Source organism: Colletotrichum siamense (genome assembly GCF_013390195.1).
Source record: "Colletotrichum siamense strain Cg363 chromosome Unknown KSG_Cg363_contig01, whole genome shotgun sequence".
Lineage (NCBI taxonomy): Eukaryota > Fungi > Ascomycota > Sordariomycetes > Glomerellales > Glomerellaceae > Colletotrichum > Colletotrichum siamense.
In genome coordinates this window covers 930,637-954,256 of record NW_023501014.1, presented here as the reverse complement: position 1 = coordinate 954,256, position 23,620 = coordinate 930,637, and the positions used below count along the sequence as shown (strand labels likewise).

At 54.4% G+C, this 23,620-nt stretch overlaps 6 protein-coding genes across 6 annotated transcripts; 4 read left to right on the top strand and 2 right to left on the bottom strand.

Annotated features, from left to right (window-relative positions):
* Positions 1-534: 534 nt before the first annotated feature.
* Positions 535-2,034, top strand: CGCS363_v000243 (uncharacterized protein; the record flags this gene model as incomplete). The annotated part of the gene is made up of 1 exon (XM_036632092.1): positions 535-2,034. One exon carries the CDS (start codon positions 535-537, stop codon positions 2,032-2,034), a length of 1,500 nt encoding a protein of 499 aa, XP_036502596.1.
* A 2,363-nt stretch (positions 2,035-4,397) lies between these two features.
* Positions 4,398-5,597, top strand: ERG6-1 (Sterol 24-C-methyltransferase; the record flags this gene model as incomplete). The annotated part of the gene is made up of 1 exon (XM_036632091.1): positions 4,398-5,597. One exon carries the CDS (start codon positions 4,398-4,400, stop codon positions 5,595-5,597), a length of 1,200 nt encoding a protein of 399 aa, XP_036502595.1.
* A 3,547-nt stretch (positions 5,598-9,144) lies between these two features.
* On the top strand, positions 9,145-13,564 carry CGCS363_v000241 (ABC transporter 1; the record flags this gene model as incomplete). The annotated part of the gene is made up of 3 exons (XM_036632090.1): positions 9,145-9,252; positions 9,494-10,421; positions 10,518-13,564. The coding sequence occupies 3 exons, from the start codon at positions 9,145-9,147 to the stop codon at positions 13,562-13,564; spliced, it is 4,083 nt and encodes a 1,360-aa protein (XP_036502594.1).
* A 321-nt stretch (positions 13,565-13,885) lies between these two features.
* On the bottom strand, positions 13,886-14,914 carry CGCS363_v000240 (uncharacterized protein; the record flags this gene model as incomplete). Its single annotated transcript, XM_036632089.1, has 2 exons — positions 13,886-14,432; positions 14,538-14,914. The coding sequence occupies 2 exons, from the start codon at positions 14,912-14,914 to the stop codon at positions 13,886-13,888; spliced, it is 924 nt and encodes a 307-aa protein (XP_036502593.1).
* Positions 14,915-15,694: 780 nt separating this feature from the next.
* Positions 15,695-17,359, top strand: pvaA (Polyvinylalcohol dehydrogenase; the record flags this gene model as incomplete). Its single annotated transcript, XM_036632088.1, has 1 exon — positions 15,695-17,359. One exon carries the CDS (start codon positions 15,695-15,697, stop codon positions 17,357-17,359), a length of 1,665 nt encoding a protein of 554 aa, XP_036501478.1.
* Positions 17,360-21,027: 3,668 nt separating this feature from the next.
* On the bottom strand, positions 21,028-22,162 carry CGCS363_v000238 (uncharacterized protein; the record flags this gene model as incomplete). The annotated part of the gene is made up of 3 exons (XM_036632087.1): positions 21,028-21,203; positions 21,259-21,917; positions 21,972-22,162. The coding sequence occupies 3 exons, from the start codon at positions 22,160-22,162 to the stop codon at positions 21,028-21,030; spliced, it is 1,026 nt and encodes a 341-aa protein (XP_036501479.1).
* Positions 22,163-23,620: the final 1,458 nt, after the last annotated feature.

Here is a 23,620-nt window from a genome sequence, read left to right as displayed (position 1 = left end):
GGGTCTCGGTGGCCACCGGATCTCGGCGGATGTCGGATCGCTTATCTAATCGGCAGCCGACCATGATTTAGGAAGGAAGCCCGCATGAACCGGCAACACGCCCAACTGCAGTCATCTGAAGCACACCCATTGACCGAGAACCCTAGATCGGTTTTTGTCTATCTTTACTCGACGTCTTATTTCAACCAGAAGCCATTCAAAGAACGCAATCCCAACTTTGAAACCAACCGCTCAGCGTGTGGCGAAATTGAGTTCAATATTCGCGGCAGGCAGCAGCGTCAGTTGATAAGCCACGTGACTTTGTCATCCCATGTATGTTTGTTGTCTCTTTGATCCTTCACCGAAACTTGCCAAAATATCATATACTTAAGACTCCTGGTTGTTTTTAACGCATTTCTCAAGCTTCGGACTCTAGTGCCCCAAGTATCTGGAAATCGACTTGGGAACACGTCTCCAGAATCCACACATGCCCCCGCCTTCGCTTCTCAAGATCAGGTCATTCTCAACACGGACCTTGTCAACCACTACGTCAAGATGACTGCACTCCTTGACCTCCCAGCCGAGATCCTGATCCAGATCGTCAGTCTGCTCTGCCCCCACTGTATTGTCATAAGCCGAAACTTGGGACAATGCACCTGCCAGGAAGAGCGGCCTAAAGACGGCAAGCGGTTCACCGCATCTGACCTCCTCCGTCTGGACTTGGCGAGACTATCGCGAACCTGCCGCGCTCTTCGAGACATTGCACAACCAGTGCTCTATCACAGCCCGAAGCCTGTTGTCGGCTATGAGCTTCTACTCGCGCGCACCCTCGCCAAACGACGTGACCTCGCCTTCCACGTCAAGGAGCTCCACCTCGGGAGATGGAGCGTCGACGAAAAAGACGTGACGCCAGAGCTACAGGACCTTTTCAACGGGATCATCGTTGAAGTAGGCGTTCCTCCAAGTCTTTTGGGAGAAACAAGCAAGGAATGGCCCAAAGATTGGTTCCTGAATGGCGCCGAGAACAAGAATCCCTACGTGGGCTTCATCCCAGACATCACCAAAGGTAGCGATGCTAGCGAGTTCTTCAACAACCGTGTGCGCGTTGTCGACGCACTAATGGTCACCCTCGTATCTAACGTTGAGCACATCCACCTGCTCCCGCTTTCCGTTCCCAGCTTCCCGTTCTGCGCTCCGGGCTCTCTGCCGCGGTTGACAGACCTCACGTTTCAGGTGTCAAACCAGGGAGAAGGTAGCAGCATCGACTGTGTAAAGGGCATTCTTGATGCCGCCCCGGCGTTGGAGCGGATCCGGGGTCTGGGTATCAACGGCATGTCCACGGCGGTGACGCATCCGAACCTGAGAAGCCTCGATCTCAACAACAGCGCGCTTGGCGCAACGCACCTTCAAGCCATTATGAACGGGTTCCCTAAGCTACAGGTGTTCGGGTACGAAGTCGACACGCACATTGACGTCGGAAGCCCTGACGCGCGCGACGCCATTCCGAGAGAGATTGGCGAAGCCCTACTCATCCGCAAAGATACTCTCAAGGACGTGGATCTCGACCTGGCCCGCTCGTCGATGTACAGGCACAACTCACGACTATCACCCGAAGACGCGATGCCCAGCCTGAATGAGATGGAGGTGCTGGAGGAGCTCGCGGTTGACCGGGAGGCCATCTTTGTGACGAGAGACATGATGCCCGAGGCGTTGTGGGTTCAGATTGACGACGATGGGATTGGGAACATGGTCGAGGGCGGGGAAGTAGACAATGAGATTGACGAGATGCTGCAAGCTCTGATGGACCCCGACGACAGAAGGAGGAAAAAGGACTTGATTGTTGACTTTTTGCCGCCGTCGATTCGGTCCTTCAAGCTGTACGATCGGCACGGGAAGCTCTTCCCGGATTTGATCAAACTTGCAACGGAGACGCCCGAGAAATTTCCCAACTTGAAGAAGGTCAGGTTCTGGGGCTTTAACGAGGACCAACGTATGGCTTTGAGGGGATCATTTAGAAGGGCTGGAGTGAAGTGCTTCCATGGTGGGTACTTGTAATAATACTCAGCGGCAAAGAAAATGTATCAAGACGTGTTCTCCATGACGCTGGATTGAACCCAATTGCCGCGAGGCAACGCTGCGACTCAAAAGGCTGGAACGACCTGAAGATAAGATTACCTCGGGGCTTTTCTTGGTAGTCGTGAATAGCAGTTTCGACGTTGCAGATCTCGTTATTGCTTCATGCCCGTGCCTTGTTCTTGAAACATGGAATACCTGCCTGTTGTGAGCTTTTGTTATACTCCTTGATGACGCGGACTTTAATAATACTTTTGAAGAGGCTAGTTTAACAAACCTGGTAAACAAGGAGAAAAGAATGTAGCAATTGAAGTTGGAACTTACATAAGTGTTCTTTACACTATTGATCTAATGCGGGCTCACCAACGCGTCTGAATAGTATTTCATGGTTACTACAATAATTAATTGAAAATTAGCATCGTTATGATAGCCATCAAATCCAGCACGCAATGCTTGTTGTACACATGTCTTCTGACGTCATAGGGACTGCGGAGAATGAACTTGATAATAGTCGAGGGAACTTGTACTTCCTAGATCGCCCATTGAGATGTTCTCATAATGGATGATGGGTGTTTGGAGCATAGCTGAGAAGGTTGTGCTGTTGAATGACGGCAATACAGCAAACCACGCGATTGGGCGCACAACTTCCCAACTGGTTTGTGGCGTGATCAAGGTTGCGCACCCTCAACTGTAATACTCCGCAGGTTGAAGAGCTAGATTGTTCTGACCGACACACCAAGCCGTTGCACAGGCAGCAAACATGCCACACCGACATGAGAATCTCATTTGAGATTTCTTTTTCGCAGACAATTGAATCACAAGCTTCACTTAGTGATTGCTTACTTCATCAATCTGTACTAGCATCACCTTGTAGTGTTGAGCTAGTGATGCACGACACCGAGACATCCGGCAAGGGACCCTCAAAAAACACGTTCATCTCATCGGAACACACTCCGTCACGGGCACAGCCACCAGCCGTACACAACACGGCAGAACCACGGCAAAAGCAAGGCACAATGAATCATCGCTGAGATTGCCATGTCTCCAAATCCCAACACAAGCTGAGACACACGAGGGACCGACCGGTAGTCACACGCGGACCGGCCCAGGCCCGCCCCGAGAGGGTTGGTTGGCATCTATGGAGCCAAGCAATCAAATCGATCGAGACCACTACCACACCACCCAAAAGAATTTAAGAAATGAGGCGAAGTGCGGATCATTCAAGATAGAAATAAAAGCTTATTTCACAAACCCCCATCGAGCCATTCATCGTGCCCGTATTCGCAACATCCGCCCATCTGTGAAGCCAGCCAGCCACGAGACGACGTAACCACATCCGCTGAGCCACCCATCGCGAAACACAAGCGGCCGCCTTGACCACACCCAGCCCGTGGTTTGTTACTGATTTGCCCACCCTCCATTTCAGCCCTACCTGCCCGGTTTGCTCAACATTACATGAGTGCTTGCATCTGACATGTCAAAAGCTGCCAATAAAACTGGGGGGAGGACGAGGACTGGGATGCTGAAAAGGTGGGAAAAGGGCCAGGCCCGGCAGTAAGACGGGGATCAAAAAACCACCGCCAGAGCGCCACAATGACGCAAAGTCCACGGAACACACGCGTTGCCAAAGGAGGGCAAACCCGTCGAAACAGCGAAGGCGGCACCAAGGCCCCCGACCGGCGAAAGTGCAAACGCGACCGATGAAATGTAACCCCCACCGCCGGCCATCGGTTCGCCTCCCTTTTGGCTGTGGCCGCAAACTGACAGACACGAGCGAAAGCTGGCTGCTGCACCCCCAAAGTGACTCACACGCCACATAGCCAGCCCCCCTCCCCTCTTCTCTTCCCGGAGTCCGTCCTGGCCGATTTCTGACGAAGAGGTCGGGGGAGGGATTGCAGTGAGTCCATGTGCCAAAGAGATTGCCCAACCCCTTAGCTGATGATGGGCTGGCATTAGCTCCAGCGCCGGACGGTCCTTTCCAATGGTCTGGTGATTTGCTTGTAAGGTCCGCTCGGAACTACCGGACGTCACTCCGTAGGTACCGAACGTCACGAGAGATTAGAAAGCAATCCGGTTTGCGGCTCCGTCAGATCTTGCTTTTTTTACGCTGATCATTGTAAACACATGCTGATTTAAAATAATCCAAGATCCCCATCACCTGTTTACCGTCTTGCTCTTCTGTTTCCCAGGATGCACACCGTGATACCCAGTTCGGCCTTCATTGATACTCGCACTTCTTCTACCCATCCCACCTCTCCCGATTGACACCGCTCTCTCATAACCTCCCTTCCCCTCCCCTTGACTCCCTTACAAATCAAATCACACCACTAGACAGACCGCCCGCAATGTCAGCAGCAGCAGAAACGATCGCGCCAGCGCCAGCGCAACCGCCCACCGCTGATGTCACCGACACGCCCCGGAGCAGCTCGACATCGTCCGATGACGTCTCGACCCTGAAGCCCGCCGCCCAGACATCGTGGAAAAAGAACAAGAACGGCCTGCAACACGCGGCAATCAACCGCACCGCGTCGCCGAAGCGCTCAAAAACGTTCTGGAAGTCATTCAAGTACCTGCTCGACCTCACGCCGAAGCAGGTGGACGACTTCATGGCGTCCTACGTCATCTACAGCCTCGACTGGGCCGACGAGCGCCAGATGATCGAGACCCTGGGCCCGGACTACCGCCAGAAGGTCGGCGATTGCTTACAGTCGTACTACGGCGTGCTGAACCATCTGTGCGCGCTCGGCGACGTGGAGAAGATGTACATCCCGCCGCTGATGGACAAGAAGGCCTCCGTGCTGGACAACCAGATGCTGTACGAGGAGTCAATTGCCCGAGACATCGGCCTCAAGCCCGGTGACAAGGTTCTCGACCTCGGCTGCGGTAGGGGCCGCGTCGCAGCGCACATGGCCGTCGTCAGCGGCGCCAAGGTAACCGGTCTCAACATCGACCCCAATCAGGTCGCGCAGGCGAAGGAGTTCAATGAGCAGGTGGGCCTGGAGAACAGCTTCACGATCCAGGACATGAACGAGCTGCCCCTCCCGTTCGAGGATAACACTTTCGACGCGTTCTACCAGATCCAGGCGCTGAGCTTGTGTAAAGACCTGCCGCGGCTGTTCGCCGAGCTGCGCCGCGTGCTGAAGCCCGGCGCCAAGATCTCGCTGCTGGACTGGGTTAGCCTGCCGGCGTACGACTCCACCAACGCCGAGCACGCGGAGCTGATGCGGCGGACAAAGCCCCTCATCGGCGCGGTGGGGACGCCGACCCCGCAGACTTTCGAGAAGGCGTTGGCGGACGCCGGCTTCACGGTGCTCCGCTCGGACAACGCGAGTATTGACGGCGTGCAGGCGCCGCTGATTGACAAGGCGGACGTGTACTTCCGGAGTCTGCGGCAGGTCATCCTGGGGCTGGTCAAGGTGAGGCTGCTGCCGCCGCATTTCAAGACGCTCATCAACCGGCTGTGTCTGGATGGGCAGGCGTTTGTGAAGATGGATACTATGAGGCTTGTGTCGACGAGCTATCGCATTATTGCGCAGAAGAATTAGATGGCGTTTTCATGATGGAGCATGGTAGTTGTCATGAGACTTTCGACTTCGTTGGAGAAATGCATCCGCTGTTGCACGGCGAGAGCATCTTTGGGCGCTTTTGGTAGGATACCTCGGTTTTACTACGTTATTCCAGTTGTAGAGCACGATGTAAATAGGCATCACCGGAAATATCATAATGAATAATTTCATGAAGGCATATTTGCAAATAACTGTGCTACGGATTCAGGACTCCTGTAGCTGCTGTTTCACGGCTGGGGAATATTTCGCCGGTTCTCCTCAGCTGAAAAGTCAATTAGCATTCGGTAAAGTCGACACGTACCGCAGGCATGCTCAAGCAGCGACTTAGGAAAGAAAGCTTGCTGATGTTCTCATTTGGATTCATCTTTACGATGCCCTAGGTCCATGCGAGTCAGTAGACAATTGACAGTTAACTCGGTCCAATCAGTATCACGAGTAACATGAGAAGCTCACTCCTCTACAATATGACACACAAAGCTTCTTGAACTATGACCTACATTTGTGGGAATTTTAGTGAGGACCACGACCCTTTCATGACTCATAATACTTATTTCAACACCAAACCCGATAAGAATTATCTTCCTTGGAACAAATTCAGTTGGCAGCAAGCAATTCTTAGTTCTTCTCTTCTTTCTCCTGGTGAGGAGCTGCGCTGGCTGTTCATCACAAAATTGTTATAGATGTGTTATTAGGAAAGGCGAGGAACTTTGTTCTCCTAAGCACTTTCAATTCGTGTTGCTATAAGAGTCAGTATAGGCTATAGCTATGAACGCTATCGGCACCTAGGATTCCTTTAGAGCTCGTCTTTAAGTGCGACGGTGTGTATAATGGTATTAAACTCAGCTCTGCGTATTTTAGAAAGTTAACAACAGATGAAAGGGCGAGCTTCATTTCCGGGGTGTCGCAGTGCTCAATAGTCATTGTCGCTGGGCATAGTTACTTAGCCGTGAGCTGTGTTTGTAGAAGTGTAAAGAGCTCAACAGCTACCTTAAGAAAAGGTCGATCTCTGTTGTCAAGCTGCCTTGTGGGGATGCCAGCTGTACCGACACAAAATTCGGATTCTTTAGTCTCATCGTGTACTGCTCTAAATAGGCGCTCAGTCTACAAATAAATGCTCCCCTACGTTAAACCCTTGGCAGAATTTTATCACAGGCGGAGGCTTTGCCCTGGGAGCTGTCGTTCGATGACAGGGACTGTGAATAGATGCCAGGGTTAAGGTAATGCCACAGCTCCGGCCTCATGTAGTTTTGTGCATGTTCATTTCCAAAGACAACTCATGTTAGGTACTCTTAGAAGACCGTTTCGACGCTACATATATGCGGCTTACTCGCGACAACCTAACACCAACACTTACCCATAGCTAGTCTTGAGGTTGCCTATGGCCTATGTTCCTTATCGAACCATAGTGGGTTCGCAGTCACTGCAGCCAAGACCACACGGCATGTGGCCGCAACGATAGAAGCGATCACTCTAATTCAGCCCGCCTGACAGGGTCCAGCTCCCCAGGAGCATGTTGCATCGATCTAGAACCACGGTGTCGGGGCGAACGCGTCGGGGGTCATGTGTCGTCGCCGACGCCTCGTCGAGAAGGTACATGATATGATAAGATTGATAAGATCAATAAGCCCGGAGCTCATAACTCAGCCTCCTTAATCCCTTCTCTCCTTTTCTATGAAAAAAAGGAGTTCGGAGAAAGGGTCGATTCATTTCGGCTGTACCGTTTGACAGGTCACGCTCCGCCAGGATTGACGCCATATTTAGTAAGACCTGGGTCCACCGTGAACTCGGACTGCGAACGTGGCCTTCAGCCCTCTTGTTCGGCGATCGAGCCGGTCGGTCATCAAGAGCCGAAGCCGTGTGGGTTTTAAGAAGTGCTGCAGAAGGAAGTGCGAAATTGCTTCGAGAATGATGCGAAGCTTGGAAGCTTGCAAGCTAAGCTGGCCCCCGGCTCCGGAGACCGGACGGGATGCAATGCCAGCTGGGAAAAGCACGATCCCTGTCATTTCCCGCTCCCTGTTTGCAGTGAGTCGTGGCTTGGCTTTTTTTTCTCTCAAAAGCGCGGATCAATCCGCCGCGGCCGTTGAATTTTGTGCGGGAATCGCTTTTCGGTTTGTGGTCCCCCGGGCGCTAGCTACCCCCCATCGGATGCAACAGTGTGGCGACCCGAGGAATAGAAATTCAAATCATGAACAATGGGGGCCCGTATGCATCGCTCGCCACTCTCCCGTTCACTGTGAGAAGAAATTGTGCATCTTCGCGGCATCTGGACGAGACTGGTGAAGGAGCCGGCAATGCAACATAAGCTCCAGTCCATACGGGCCTTAGCTCTCTCTTGTGCAACCATTCAATCCCTCCCCTACCGAGCCCGGTTTAGGAAGTTGGAATTAGCGAGGGGGCAACGGGGGGGAAGAACCAGTTGTGGAGGGGGGCAGATCGATTCTTGTAGTCATGACAGAAGAGGGCTTGCGTTGTCCGTACGTAAACAACGGGGTAGGCCAGCCACAAGCCGATCCCTGTGAGCGTGTTTTCCTAGCTCCGCGCGACCGTCACTTTTTAGTTTGCTATCTTTGCTATCAGATCCCAACCGAGGGAAGAACATCAACAGAGGGGGAGGGGGGCCGCTCCGATCCGAGCCTCCTCCTGACCAAAGACAACTCGACAAGCAAGCCAACAGTTCTTCTCGTCCTCGGCATCCCACATCCACATCCTCGCGTTCATGGAGCAGCATGCGGCCCAGGGTTTACGCATTGTCAAGGGAACATGGCTGCGCAACGCCGAGGCATGGGTTCCGCATAGAAAGCCCACCAACGCCAAATTAAACGGGCTAGCGACATTTGCTAGCGTCATATCTAATCAATCAGATCATCTTATCTGATCACACCCTTCACCACATGCTCGCTCATGACTGGCCAAAGCCCCCCTTGTCCGGCCCATTCCCAAGTGCTCCATTGCAAAATTCTTCCACCTCTGCAGCGGAGAAGGGTACGCAGTAAGGAAAAAAAGGGACACCAAAAAGACACCCTGATCGTCGTGCTCCTGGTAGTGGTGCCCCAATGCCACCTCCCAGAAAGAAAAAAACATAGTAGAAGAGGAGAGAGGCGCACAGCAAAAAGCACCGGCGTGCCCATATGTACGCTTCTCTTTTGGGCACCCATATCCGCAGCAGGCCAAGCACCGGAATCGGCCACCACATCGCTTCTTCCCTGAGCTGCAGTCCCTCTTTGGTTCGCATGTGCCCTTGTCAAGCCGGTTGATTTTTTTCTCCACGCGAGGAAAGGGAACGAAGGCGCAAAAAGTGCCAAGAGGGAAAAAGAGAGACGCCGGCTCATCTTGCCATTCCGAACCTTTTCAAGGTTGCCTTCTTCACTCTTTCCAACCTCTTTTCACTCTTTTCCTCTCTCTTCTTCCCCTCCCCTCCCCCTCCCTCTTTGCCGCTGCCCTGGTGCTGGAATCGTCCGACGGACCCCCCAGCAAGAGAGGATAAGATCTGATCTGATAAGGAATCCTACAGACAGACCGACCCAACATGGCGGTAGCTGAGAAGCAGGAGCCGCCCCCCGAGCAGACCGCTCCCTCGGTCGAGGAGCCCAAGACGGTCGAGGAGCCCAAGAAGCTGACGGAGGCAGAGATGCCGGTTAGTCTTTCCCAACCGCTGCGGTTGTTGTCGCTGTTTTGAGTTGAGCTGCATGCAATTGAGCTTTTGACTGCGTGCTGTGGTCGGCCCGTCCCGCAATCTCTCAACACCAAAAAAAGGTCTTATCGGGCGGCATCATCGCCGCAGCATCATGTCTCATGACGCAGCTCCAACTCCAAAACTCAAACACAACAGCCCTCATTCTCATCAACTCATACGTGACTAACAAATCAATGCGCAGTGGCACAAGCAAATATTCGTCTACTTCCGCCTGCTCTTCGCCGCCGACCCGACATGGCTCGACGTCTTCCTCATCATCTTCGCCTCCCTCACCGCCATCGCGGCGGGCGTGCCGTTCCCCCTCATGGGCGTCCTCTTCGGCCAGCTCGTTGACAACATGAACTCTGCCACCTGTGCCGCCGAGGACGGCGTCGACGCCTTCGCCTACGAGTCCGCCATCAACGACAAGGTCGTTAAGACCGTCGCCGTCGGCTGCGCCGCCCTCATCCTCATCTACAGCTACATCCTCGCCTGGAGCATCATCAGCCAGCGCCTCGCCCAGCGCATGCGCACAAAGTACGTGTCTTCGCTGCTCAAGCAGCCGCCATCCTTCTTCGACAAGCGCGCCGCCGCCGGTGAGGTCTCGAGCAGGCTGCACGGCGACATCACCGCCATCCAGTCCGGCACCTCCGAGAAGGTCGGCATCATTCTGGCGTCGCTGAGCTTCTTCGTCACCGTCTTTGTCATCGCCTTCACGAAGCAGCCCAAGCTCGCCGGCATGTTGGTGTCCATGTTCCCAGCCTTTTTGCTGTCGTCCTTCCTTGGGGGCAGCTACATCACAAAGTACTCCGGCATCATGACCCAGGCCGCGGCCTCTGCGTCATCGATCGCGTCCGAGGCGCTCTCGCACGTGTCCGTTGTCCAGGCTTTCGGCGCCGGCCCCCGTCTCGAGGCCAAGTTCGCCGACCACATGATTGACGCTCGCAAGGCCGGTATCAAGAAGGCCTCCGTCGCCGCCGTGCAGGCCGGTCTTCTCTACTTCATCGCCTACGCTGGCAACGCCCTTGCTTTCTGGCAGGGTTCGATCAAAATCGCCGACTCCGTGGCTGGTCGCGGCAACGGTGCCACCGTTGGTGAGATCTACGCCGTTGTCTATCTTCTCGTTGACGGTAAGTTACTATTTCCCCCGAACATGCCGTATGAATGGCGGCAATACTCCTCTCTGTGTGTGTGGGCATCGTGCTAATTGCTCATCTCGTTTCCAGCCTGCATCATGCTTGGCTCCATCGCCCCCATCCTCCCCGTCCTCGGCGGAGCCGCAGCCGCGTACAGGCGTCTCATGGAGGACATTGAGGCTCCCTCGGAGATCGACGGCACCTCGGACGAAGGCAAGATCCTCCCCCTGAACGACCCCAAGGGCATCACCCTGCAGAACGTCACCTTCGAGTACCCCTCGCGCCCCGGCCAGCCCGTCCTCCGCAACGTCCATCTCGACTTCCCCGCCGGCAAGTACACGGCCGTCGTCGGCCTCTCCGGCAGCGGAAAGTCCACCATCGCGGCGCTCATCGCCCGTCTCCAGGACCCCAACGAGGGCGCGATCCTCCTCAACGGCACCGATATCCGCGAGCTCAACGTCCGCAGTCTCCGCAGCTTCATCAGCTTCGTCCAGCAGGAGCCTTCGCTTCTCGACCGTTCTATCCTGGAGAACATCGCCCTCGGTCTCATCAACTCACCCCAGGAGGCGCATCAGCACCTCAAGCCCTTCCTGAACAGCCACCAGCTCGCCGAGATCGCCTCCAAGGGCAAGGATGCGCTCACTTCCATCGACGGCTACGGACCCGAGGTCCGCGAGATTGTGCAACTGGTCCGCCAGGCCGCAGAGCAGGCTGATGCCGCTACCTTCATCAACCGTCTCGACGACGGCTACGGCACCATGGCCGGCCCCAGCGGTTCGCTCGTCTCTGGTGGCCAGCGCCAGCGCATCGCCCTCGCCCGTGCTCTGATCCGCGACCCCAAGATCCTCGTCCTCGACGAGGCCACCTCCGCCCTTGACTCTGCCAGTGAGAAGCGCATCCAGCGCGCCGTTGAGCAGGCCGCCACCGAGAACCGCACCATCGTCTCCATCGCCCATCGTCTTTCCACCATCCGCAACGCGGACAACATCGTCGTCATGGAAGCCGGCGAGGTCGTCGAGCAGGGCAGCTACACTGAGCTCATGGCCCGCGAGGACGGCGCCTTCGCGCGCATGGCTAGACTTCAGACTCTTGGTACGACTGACCGCGCCCCCAGCGCCGGTTCTGTTTCTGGCGACTCCCTGGACGCTTCCACCCTCAAGACCGACCATGTTATCAACGAGAAGGCCGAGGTTGACGCCGACGAGCCCACCGAGAAGGCCGCCCTCAAGAAGGAGAAGAGCAGCAGCGAGGGCGAAGAGGAGAAGAAGGAGGACGATGCCGGCGTCGGCGAGCCCAAGCCCTACAGCGCCGTCATCAAGGGTCTTGCCCACCTCGTCAAGCCCTCGTACGCTTGGTTGATCGTCGCTATGATTGCCGCCACTATCGTCGGATGCACCTTCACCGGATCTGGTCTCATCTTTGGTTTCACCGTCGGTGCCCTCAACCCCTGTGCCAGCACCTACGAGCGCATCCTCTCCATGGGCCGCTTCTTCTCCGGTCTCCTCTTCGGTCTTGCCTGCATCGAGTTCTTCGCCAACTTCTTCGCCTGGTCCTGCTTCGGTGTTGTTGCCGAGAAGCTCCTCTACTCCGTCCGCGTCCTGTCCTTCCGCTCTCTCATGGACCAGGACGTCCAGTGGCACCAGTCTGAAGGCCGCAGCCCCTCTGGTCTCCTCACCATCATCACCAAGGACAGCGCCGCCATCGGTGGCTTCTCCGGCTCGACAATCGGTACCGTCTTCGCTATCTGCGTGAACGTCCTCGTTGCTGTCATTCTCTCCCACATCATCGCCTGGAAGATCGCCATCGTCTGTCTGGTCACGATCCCCATCCTTCTCGGATCTGGCTTCATGCAACTGCGCATGCTGGCCCGCTACGAGGAGCGCCACTCCGCCGCCTTCTCGACCGCCACCTCCGTTGCCACCGAGGCCGTCCAGTCCATCAAGACCGTCGCCGCCCTCTCCCTCGAGAAGGAGGTCATGAGCTCCTACAACCGCCTGCTCCTCCCGCCCCAGAAGCAAATGGTCCGCGCCTCCGCCACCACCAACATCTTCCTAGCCATCTCCAACGTCACCGGCACCTTCGTCAACGCCCTCGCCAACTGGTGGGGATCCCAGCTCATCATGAAGGGCGAATACACCCAGACCCAGTTCCTCATCATCCTCGTTGCCATGCTCATCAGCGCCCAGCTCTGGGGCACCATGTTCGCCCTCGCCCCTGAGTTCTCCCGCGCCCGCAGCGCCATCTCCCGCATCATGAACGTCATCAACCTCGGCAAGAACGACGACCTCTCCAAGACCGGATCCCAGCCCAAGCAGGTCCTCGGCGACCCCAACACCCAGGCCGACCCCGAAGCCACCGGCGAGTCCAAGGCCAAGCTTCCGCGTCCCAACGCCGGCGGCGTCAAGGTCACCTTCAAGAACGTCTCCTTCTCCTACCCCTCGCGCCCGGACGTCAACATCCTCGACAACGTCTCCCTCACCCTCCAGCCCGGCACCTTCTGCGGCCTTGTCGGCCCCTCCGGCGCCGGCAAGTCCACCATTATGAACCTCGTCCAGCGCCTCTACTTCCCGACCGCCGGCAGCGTCCTCATTGACGGCCACGACATCGCCAACCTGCCCACCTCCTTCCGTGACACCGTCGCCATTGTCCCCCAGGACCCGACCCTTTTCGACGGCAGCGTCCGCTTCAACGTCAACCTCGGCTCCGCGCCCGACACCGACGCCACGCAGGAGGAGATCGAGGAGGCCTGTAAGCTCGCCAACATCCACGACGTCATCATGGCCCTGCCCGACGGCTACGACACCGAGTGCGGACCCTCCGCGTCCCGTCTGTCCGGCGGTCAGAGGCAGCGCCTCGCTATCGCGCGCGCTCTCGTCCGCAAGCCGCGTCTTCTCCTGCTCGACGAGTCCACCAGTGCGCTCGACGCCGCATCCGAGGCGGCCCTCCAGGAGGGTCTCGAGCGCGCGTCGCGGGGCACGACGGTGTTGGCTATTACTCACCGTCTGCACACCGTGCAGAAGGCCGATGTGATCTTCCTCGTGGAGGGCGGCCAGATTGTGGACAGCGGAAAGCACCAGGAGCTGATGGACAGGAGGGAGAGCTACAGAATCAACGCGATGCAGCAGATGCTGCAGTAGAGAAAGCGTGGGTTGACAGAAATGTTTGTTGAGAGTTTCGATTCATTAATTTGGAGACGTGGGAGAAAAGGAAAAGCAACATCACACATTGCATGGACATCTGCATGGGACACCCGGAAGGAAAGGGGGTTGTTCTGATCAAAATTGCATTTTTTGTATAACTCATAATACCTCAACAGCATTGTTCTTGTTTCGATAGTTTCAGCGGCATATAGAAATCTGATTTGAAATGAATTTTGAAGGGCTTGTCTTGAGTGATTGAAGTATTACTCGCGTCTACCAGCAACGACATTAAGGATCTAAACCAACCACATTAAGCGTCTAAAGTACCTCTTGATGGCAAGGTTGGCACTTGACCTTCTTCCCCCCTCTGTACTTCTCATCCATAAAAGCCATCAACTCATAGCGACCTCGGAATCCTCTGTCTTCATCGCCCCTCACAAACGTGATTAACAGATTGCTTCTGACTTTGCTCATCGCCAGCAAGGCATCCATGTCGATCCTCTCGTCCTCCCCCTTGGTGATCGTCACCCTCTTGAGCTTCGGCGCCCACGAAGGGTTCTCGCGCACCTCGTCGAACCAGGCGCCCGTCGCCCTGAGACAGTTGGTCGTGAAGATCTCGAGACGCGTGAGGCTCGGGCAGTGCCGACAAAAGGCGGCAAACGCAGCGTCCCCGGTTTTCGTGGCGTAGGGGAGCTTGAAGGCGCGCAGCGCCGGGCAGGCCTTTGCGAGCCTGATGAGGTCGGCGTCGTCGACGTCCGTGTAGCCGTCATACGGCTCCCTGTAAGGATCCATGAAGACGAGCTCGATGCTCCAGAGTTTCTGGCAGAGGTTGGGGAACATGGTAACGAGGGTGTCGATGTGTCCTCTGGCTTCGAGTTAGCGAGGATTCGCTTGGGTGTATGTTTGGAGTTTAGAGTGGAGGCAAAGGTCATGATGTGCAAGGTTGGTGTCAGAGGGGGGAGAAACGTACTTTGTGAATTCATATCCAAACCCAAACACTAACTCCCTCGTAGCTGTACCGACCTGAGCTTCGAGGTCGCATTGAAAGATGTACGAGCTTCCTCCGCTATCGCCGTGGAACATGGCAACCTTCTCGCCCTTTTGAGTGAAGCCTTTTGGCGGTCGCTGGAACGAGCCACCCCGCGGCTTCGTCCGCAGAGCTGGATCGTCCACATCCTCGTCTTCTGATGATGGCGACGACGAAGGCGGCGCTGGGTCTGGGTTCTTCGGTACAACCTTCGCCGCGCGGGCCAGGGCCTCTTCCTTGTCGATCTTGACGAAGCCGAAGGCCGACAGGGGTCCCCCGAGCTTCGATGGTGTGGATTTCTTTGTGCGGACTGGCGGCATGGTTGCAAGATCTTGTTTTACGAATTATTGTACGATATAGAGGCACAAGAAGGAATGATGGGAGATCCTCAGAATTAAAGTCTTTCTGCGCTGGGTGCGCAACGAGTGGGTGCCAATTTCAGGGGGTAGGGGTAACGCGCGACGACGCGTCAACTAAATTGATTAGATCGCGTGCGGTTTTTAGGCTTTGTCCGTTCAGCAGCTTTGATTGTCTTTCGATATTGTTTGCCACGCATGTAATCTCAGCCACGCCTGGGCAAGCGTAGCCTTATTTGGGGGTTTGGACCCCAGCCGTTTGCTTTTTTGCTTCTTATGGTAGCGCTTCCAAGGCTAGCTGGGGACGCCGTTGGAAACGAACACAAGATAATAAGCCTCCACGAACAGGCTGATTCTCCGTACAACCAACAGTTCTCCATTGCAAACATATTCCATGTACAAAAAGAGGGGAAAAGGGTGCTTTCTTCTTCAGCTTACCACTCTCTCGGAGGATCCTATTCGGGCAAACTTGTGACTGGCGATGAGCATCCCGGCGCCTACATGTCGTGTAACCTGCCGTGCCGAGAGCTTGGCGGGCAGTTGGGAGAATTGTCGGATATCGTCGACATGATGCAGCCTCCATGGTTACATTGTCATCGGCTAGCTTCTCGCAGGCTGCGCAACTCATGATAAACATTTTACTTCTTTCATGATTGTCATGTCAATTTGACGCAACTGTCATTCAACCGAAAACCGAATCATTCTCTACACCACGCGCCACAATAATCTCTCGCTGTTCCCGAGATGACCTTATCTCCATACCGCGTAAGGTTATCCGGGATGCTTGCCGTACTCTTCCGCATCGCCACGCTTTTGGCCACAGCTCACGCCGCGACGCCGATGCTCCCCGGTGTCTGGGCCGGCTGGGGCGGGAGCATCCACAATCGGCGGATGGCGGGGCCGGACGCCGTCATTGCTCAGAAGAACATCGGCTCGCTTGTCAAGACATGCGAGCAAAGATACGAACCCGCCGGAGTCAGCGCCTCACCGCTCGTTGTGGATGGGATCGCTTACTATCCGACCTGGACCGGTCTTCTTGTCGCCTTGGACTACAAATCATGTCATGTGCAGTGGACGGCCAACATTACCCAACTGATTCTCGACTTCGCGCCTCTGACTGATTTCCAACGAGCATCGGGCGTCAACCCCGTCTCCCGCAGCTCGCCTGTGACCGATGGCGATCAGCTCTTTATCGGAACCCTCGCGCATGCTCTTGTGCTTGCCATCGACAGGGAGAAAGGTTCTTTCGTGGGCCATCTACAGGTTGATAACCATCCAGTCGCCATGATCACACAGTCTCCGACTTGGTATGCAGGCCAATTACTTGTCGGAGCTTCATCGTTCGAAGTGATCAGTGCTTCACTGGCCAACTACAAATGTTGCGACCACGTGGGCAGCATGAACTCAGTTGCTCTCGAGGACGGTATTCTAAAACAACAATGGAAAACCATGATGATGACGCAACCTGAGAATTTCACAGGTGACCCGTTCTCCGGCGCCTCTGTCTGGGGATCCAGCCCCGTCGTTGACACAACTCGCAACTGTGTCTACATCGCCACCGGCAACACGCATTCCGTTCCTGACGAAGTTGCCGCATGCCAGCTCGCCTCCAATCAAAACGGCACCGTTTTACCCGACCCATGTTTACCCCCTGACATCTACCAAGAGTCCGTCCTCGCTCTAGACCTGGTAACCGGCAGCATCAAATGGGCACGGCAACTCGACGTCCTGGATGCGTGGAACTTGGCATGTGTGCTCAATCCGCGCGGCGCCGAGTGTCCGCCGGCGGTGGGCCTCGACTCGGATTTTGGCATGGGACCGACTCTGGTCCCCGGAGCTGGTGCCAAGACGCCCAATGGCAAAGACTTGATCGTCATTGGACAAAAGAATGGCAACCTTTATGGCATAAACGCCGAGTCTGGAGAGGTGCTATGGTTGACCAAGGCAAGTCCCGCGGGTCTCGAGGGCGGTTTGAGCTGGGGCATTGCTGCGGACGATGTTGCGGTTTATTTCACCGCCATCAACAATGCTCGCACGCCAAACGCCCTCGCCAACGGCCAGATTATTCAGAATGCCGCTTTTGGCGCAGCAGCTCTTGCGGACGGCAAGATCCTATGGCAAACAGCGTCGCCTGATGACACGGCCAGCATGATCACCCCGACGGTTGTCAATGATGTGTTGGTAACAGGCTCAACGGGCAGGACGGGAGAAAACGGGTTTCCTCAAGGGTCCGGGTCATTAGTGCTTTTGGACAAATTGACGGGGAAGGTTCTGAGGGAGGAGAAGTTGGCTGACTTCTTCAAGGGCGGCATCGCTGTTGTGCAGAGCTATCTTATGTTCGGTACGGGGTACTGGAGTGGACTGCAGCCACCCTTTGCCGGCGGGTTCGAAGTGTGGAGGGCTGAATAGGTAAGAACTGGATTGATTAGTTTGCGAACCTTTCTTGGAAAACTCCGTTTGGAAGACTCAGTTTCGTGACAGGCCTCCTGGATACGCACTAGTAGCGCTACAATTTGTTGTTGCCATGAAGTCTGTCAAGCTGGTCGAAATTAATTCTCCTCAGCAATCGTTTTATATCCTAAGCCAGTGTATCGAGCTGGCGACAAATCATTACTGGCAGACTGGCGAGGCTCTCTGAACACTGGAAGCTTCACAGAAACACTGTTATGCAGAACCAGTACTTCCCGGCATTGTGTCTTATCGGCATCTTTCTGTGTACATGAAGAACCACAAAAACTACCAGGCACCCCCCTTGTGTAATCCTTTGACCCAGTTCTCCCCACCCGCGGTTACCCCGTGGGGAGGAAGTACAAAGAAGGGGATGTTTCTCGCCGCCGGGTTGCGTTCCGTCGGGCATTAGGAGCCGCTTAAGGGCCGCAGTTCGGGTCCTACATCAAGAGTTAGGGCTGAAAAGGCGTCGACAGCCTGTGACTGGCTGGTACTTACTCCAGGGCAGCTTCCTCCAGGAGAAGGACCAGAAGAAGCCTCTCTAGCTTCGACTCCGTCCGCGGCCTGATTCATGGTTAGTACTTTCGAGGTATGCTTGGTCGACGAAGTTCACTTACGGCCTTGTTAGGCACCGCAGCGGCGAGCGTAGCGAAGAAAAAGATGGCGATTGTCTTGATTTGCATGGTTTCTGTGTTGATCGAGTTGAATAGATTGATAGGATAAGAATCCTGACGCCAAGGGGGCAACTTATCTCAGTTTAAATACTTTTCTACCTCAACCGTGTCTCGCTTTCAACCGAACCTCTCTGTTCAGCCTAAGACGAGCAAGCTTTCTGTCACAGTTGCCGATCACCTAGTTGAGTTTGAAGAGAGTGGAGCAAGGGGTTGTCGATTTACCGGTCCAAATCGAAGAACTATAGTCCGCCAAAGTCCGGAACTCTCCGGGCATGCCGAGATACAGAAACAACGGCCTCCGAAGACGCGCTTCGTATGATTGCGCCTCCTTTGTCTCTCGCGTTCGCAATTCCGCGGTACAGATCGCATATAACATGGGTGGTCCTTGGTGTAGGGGACAGACCGTCTGTCTACATGTAGGTTCCATGCGGCCCTGCGTGTAGACATAGTAATACCCACAACGTCTTGACGTCATGTCTGCTGATATGTGACATCCGATTTGGCCGCAGCCGCTGATCAGTTTCCACCCATGGTTTTGGGATACAGTATTAGGGGGGAAGAAAAGGAACGGTTCAAGCTTTATTGGATAGAAACCGAAGAGTATCCCATCGGCTGCAACAAGACACCGGAAAACAATGTGCAGAGAAAAGGAAATGCATTCAGAAAGGCTACGCGCTTTAGACAATAACGTTGAACGTACAGATATGTTCAACTCTGAAATTGGAGAAAACTGGGCTTCTGTGGGTAAGCCTCTGCAGCGTTGCGCAACAGCCGATGGGATAGTTTCTCGAATGGTAGTCGATGCTCTCAGAAGTTGCCGAAATACCAAACTCAAATGTAGCCGTTTATGCTTTGTTATTTTCAGGTTTTCAACAAGCCCATGGCTCAATTCGTGGCCTGGTGGGTACGTGGCTCTCGCACTCAATTGAAGTCCGAGACCGAGCGACGGGTCAATTGACTGAATCGTGCGCGACGTCCATCCGTAATTATTCCAACCAGAACTAAATCAAGTCGACAGTCGGCAAAGTAGATAACATAAGTGTGTAGTCTATCTACATTGAACTATTGTCTTACCTACTGGTCCCAGAGGCTGATAAAGAACATCAAACAGCAATGTCCCCGGCTTGTCGGCGGCAGTACCTACTGAAGAGTAACCATGGCTTCTGCAACAGCCAGACCCAAGTCGGCGAACACAGTTGAAGGGGTTTCGTCAAAAGGTAGCTGGTTGACAGTCACCTCATCTATCATTATGATTACATCTATCGCTATCTCAATTCTGTTTCAACAAACGAAGCCCAGCTTACAATCAACGCCTCTGATCACTACCATCGTGTCTTATGACCCCCTGATTATCCATATAGAGAACTTCTTGACGCCGAGTGAGGTTCAACACCTTCTAGGTCTTGCGTGAGTAACTCTATCCACTGCCCGTCTATCACTATCAAGGACTCTATACTGTCCTCTACCACCACGCACACCCTCTAGCTGTTGCTAACTCGGACTCTCAACCCAGGCAAGAATGCTACCAACCTTCCACTGTGATTGACGCCGAGACCGGACGGCATGATAGACTAGCATCTGGTCGTCGGAGCTCGACAGCCATGTTACCACGAGGAGATACCGTCGTGCAGTCCGTGATATCGCGCTCGGCACGTTTCCAAGGATTCGTTTCGGAAGACCATTTTGAGCAGATTCAAGCTACCCGATATCTTGAAGGTGGCGAATACGTGCCGCACTACGACGTCCTATCCACTCGCCGTCATTCAGAACAAGAAGGAGCAGAGGTGACCGCGAAGAATACCACAGGTCGTTTCGAGAGGCTGACAACCATATTCTCCTTTCTCGATGACAGCTGTGGGACTCACTGCGGCACGCAATTCCCTCGCATTGCCATTGACTGGGACTCAGAGGACAAGAGGTGGTGCGAGATAGTTGACTGTCAGGCGAGGACACTTACGTTCCGACCACGAGCAGGAAGTGCCGTGTTCTGGAAGAACCTGCATGATGACGGCTCGCTCCACGAGGACACTCTTCACGCTGGACTACCCGTCCAGGCAGGCAGTAAAATTGGGCTCAATATTTGGATGAGAGAAAGCTATCATGAAACGACCTGATTTGCCTATAGTATATCAATTGCCGGTGGACTACAGTACATAAACATATGATAAAAAGTAACCCCAGTTTCCTTCGTCGTTTGCTCAACTATTAAATTCGATCTTTGCTAAAAGAAAAATGTCGATTTTCTTGAGTAATATGCAGTAGGCTTGAACCCCATGCCCACCTGCCCAATGGCCTACTGCAAGTCTATGGCATTGGCAGACGATATCTCAATCTACTACAGTGAGCCATTTAGTTTAATCACTCTCCTGATAGCAACTAAGTGTTACGACGAGGCTATCTGACGAGAAAGACCTCCCGGAACAGAGCCTCGACACTGTAAAGCTTATAGAACCGAGTTCATCTCACATGGATCCGTCGTGGAACCATTGGGTTATGAACGCAACTTACGGAAGATTTATGAAATTTCATCCTCAAATTCAGCCTATCCTCCATGAAAGTCCCGACTAAGACCTTTGAAGAAACACCGTCTGTGAATGTTAGTTGCATAGAAAGTTTTCAGACCCTCTTTTCTCTGTGTTGCGAAGATAAGGCGTAATTGCTGCTTAGCAATTGTGGTTCCACTTTTGCAACACTCTGCCTATGGTACCCAGAGCGCTTATCAACCAAGAACTCACCACAATACAAACCAACTGACTGGTAGCATGTACAGCCAGAGCCCGCAATATCGAATCAATGTCAAGATAATGAGTGTTGAATCAATACTCAATGCTAGTTATTTCTGTGCATAAACATGGATGCTTACTGAAAATGAAGTTATGTATGGTAAAAATGATTATTTGTACTGGGTGGTATGCATGCAATGCTACTTGAACAGCTGCTGAACTCCCTAAGACCTCAAAAAATGGCGATGGCATTTGGCGGAGAGCCAACTAAGCATGGAGCGTTCAGCGGGGCAGATGTGAGCATGAAGGAATACCTTCCAGTCTTCTTGCAGTGCGCCGCGAGGCGGCTCAGATCCCACAACTCGCCGATGGGCATACCGAAGAAACTCAAAAAGTAGTAGTGCAAAACTTGTCCACAGTATCAGTAACTTCCACTTGCACAGCATGAAAAAGCGGAACTTACCCAGACCTGAAATACCAGCGACGCTGCCATCAGGATGCACGGGCGGGAACGCCTCGAAAGAATTCGAGTCTGCAACGGCAGCAGAGAAATGCTTGTTCCAGAACCACCTGGCCGTTTCCTCACACCCGTGGACACCGGACATGGCTGCAATCTTCGATGCGCCGCCCATGTCCTCCGGTCTGATGCTGTCAATGAATTCCGTGGAGCCGAGCCTGATGAGGAAGATGTCCCCATGCTTGAATTCGACGCCGTAATGCGCAGCGACCGCCTCGATGTCCTGGACGGTGATGCGGTTGCCGCCAAAAGGGTGATACGGAATCCCCTTTTCCTCTGCGTACGAGACGTAGTCGATCAAGACGCCGCGGCCAACCACGCCGCCTCGGGTATGCCAGTGGTCAATGGTGGGCATCTTGTTCTGCGCCGTGGACTTCACGGACATGTCTTCTTGAGTTGGATTGAAACCATTGTAGGCAAGGCCGGTCGGCTGGTGGTGCCAGTGGACGAGACTATCCCACTGGCTGCTGTTTTGCGTGTTGAACTCCAGCTCATCGTCCCAGCCGATGGCGTCGCATAGCTTGGAGGACCGGAGGGTGTGGACTTTGTGGACGAGCTTCTTGCGCCCTGGAATCTCGGACTTTGACAAGCCATCCAGGGACCAGCTAGAATGTTGTTAGAATGACCGCGAGTCGTCGATAAATGAGGCGGATGCTTACTTCAGAGAGATGGACACTCCGTCTCGGACCTCCGCCCCGGCTGCTTTGATAACCTCTGGTGTGAGCAGGTTCAGCGTGCCGTAGATATCCTTTTCTCCGTTTTTGTCAAATATTCCCCACGCGCAGCCCTTTGGCATGCCCCCGACTGGTGGCAGATCGTCATAGTCGGGAAGGTTGAGTGTAGAGCCCATGACGATTCACGTGAGCGGTGTTTATAGGAGATGAGGTGAGAGGCAGTTGGAGGAGGCTGCAGTAGGCTGACAGGGGAAGCGAGCATAACTTGTTCAAGCAGCCCGCTGGAATGCTTTTGTATTCCCACGCCAAGTGACGACCCAAACTTAGAAATTCCAACGACTTCTTTGGTTGATGCAAGTCCATGATATGGGCCCGCCTCACTGGCCTGTTGGTCCTTGAGGGGTAGCGTCGCTGCGGTCTGCAGGGATCAAAGCGCTGGACCGGGGGTTCATCTGTTGATACCTGCAGAAACACGGTGATTTTGACGTAGCTATTTGTCCGAGGGCGCATTTGTTCTTCCGTGCCGCATCAAGAATCTCCCGGTGGTCATTTGTAGCGTGTTGATAAGGATTTGCCTTCAGAAATTGCCTTGAAGCGACCCGACTGGTTTTACCTGTGGTACAGCGAAGAGTGGACACTGATTCAGCAGGCTTGGGGAAGCATTTGGGATTGACTTCAGCTTGCTCAGGGGTTGTTCGTGGCTGTGTTATCGATAAGGTGCCAAGTTTCTCAAGCTCCTATTTCCATTGCACCTCGTCTTCAGCTATTATCCAAACATGTCATTCGCCATTCGCATTCCATTAGAATATTGCTGCGGAACTCGATGAAATGGAACGCTTTCAGCCACCCGAGTGCGGTGTTGACGCGCCCGCTGCCCATCTCCGCGCGGTAACGGCTTCAGGGACTGAATCAAGCTTAATCTTGGCTCAGCCCATCCCCCCGGAACCTTTTCAATTAACCTTTGCCTAGCTCGACCGCACGTAGAGATGACAGCTCGTATGTGTGCGAACATGTAGGATGCTCCCATCGGCATTGACTTCATGTCATCCGGACACATTGTATCAGCGGAGTTTGAGTCCGGCGGAGATGCTGTGCAGCGGTCTGTCGGTCGATCCCGCCTTCAACGCATGGAGCCGGCCCCCCTCCAGAGACTCTAGGCATTGGCTCCTTGTCCCTCGGTTTCGCTTTCGTAGAATCGAATGAACCACTCGCATTGTCGCTTTCAATGCGAGCTTCAACACGCGTAACAAAAGCTGCGACCAGCCGTCGCCCAGGACAAACGGCAAGGATCCGCGATGCAGGAGCCGTGTAGGCGTATTCTTTTGGCCATTCTAGACGAACCGGTTGGCAATCACGGAGGGGCAAAAGCAACGTCCCCCTCACTACTCCAAGACGGCTCCCCACGCTAATTCGTCGCGCGGAGTCGGTAGTTGCAGGGTTCTGCATGGGCTCAACCACGCGGAGGTTATCCCACAGGCTGGGCAAACTTTGGACGACACGACAATTTCTCCAAAACACCTGCAATGCGATCCAGTGCAGCGGGGAAAAGGCCGGCCGAGGTGGCTAGCGCCTAACGCCCACCGGCTCATCGAAGACCTGGCGACTCTCTTCTCTCTCGCCCTTTACCGCTAGAC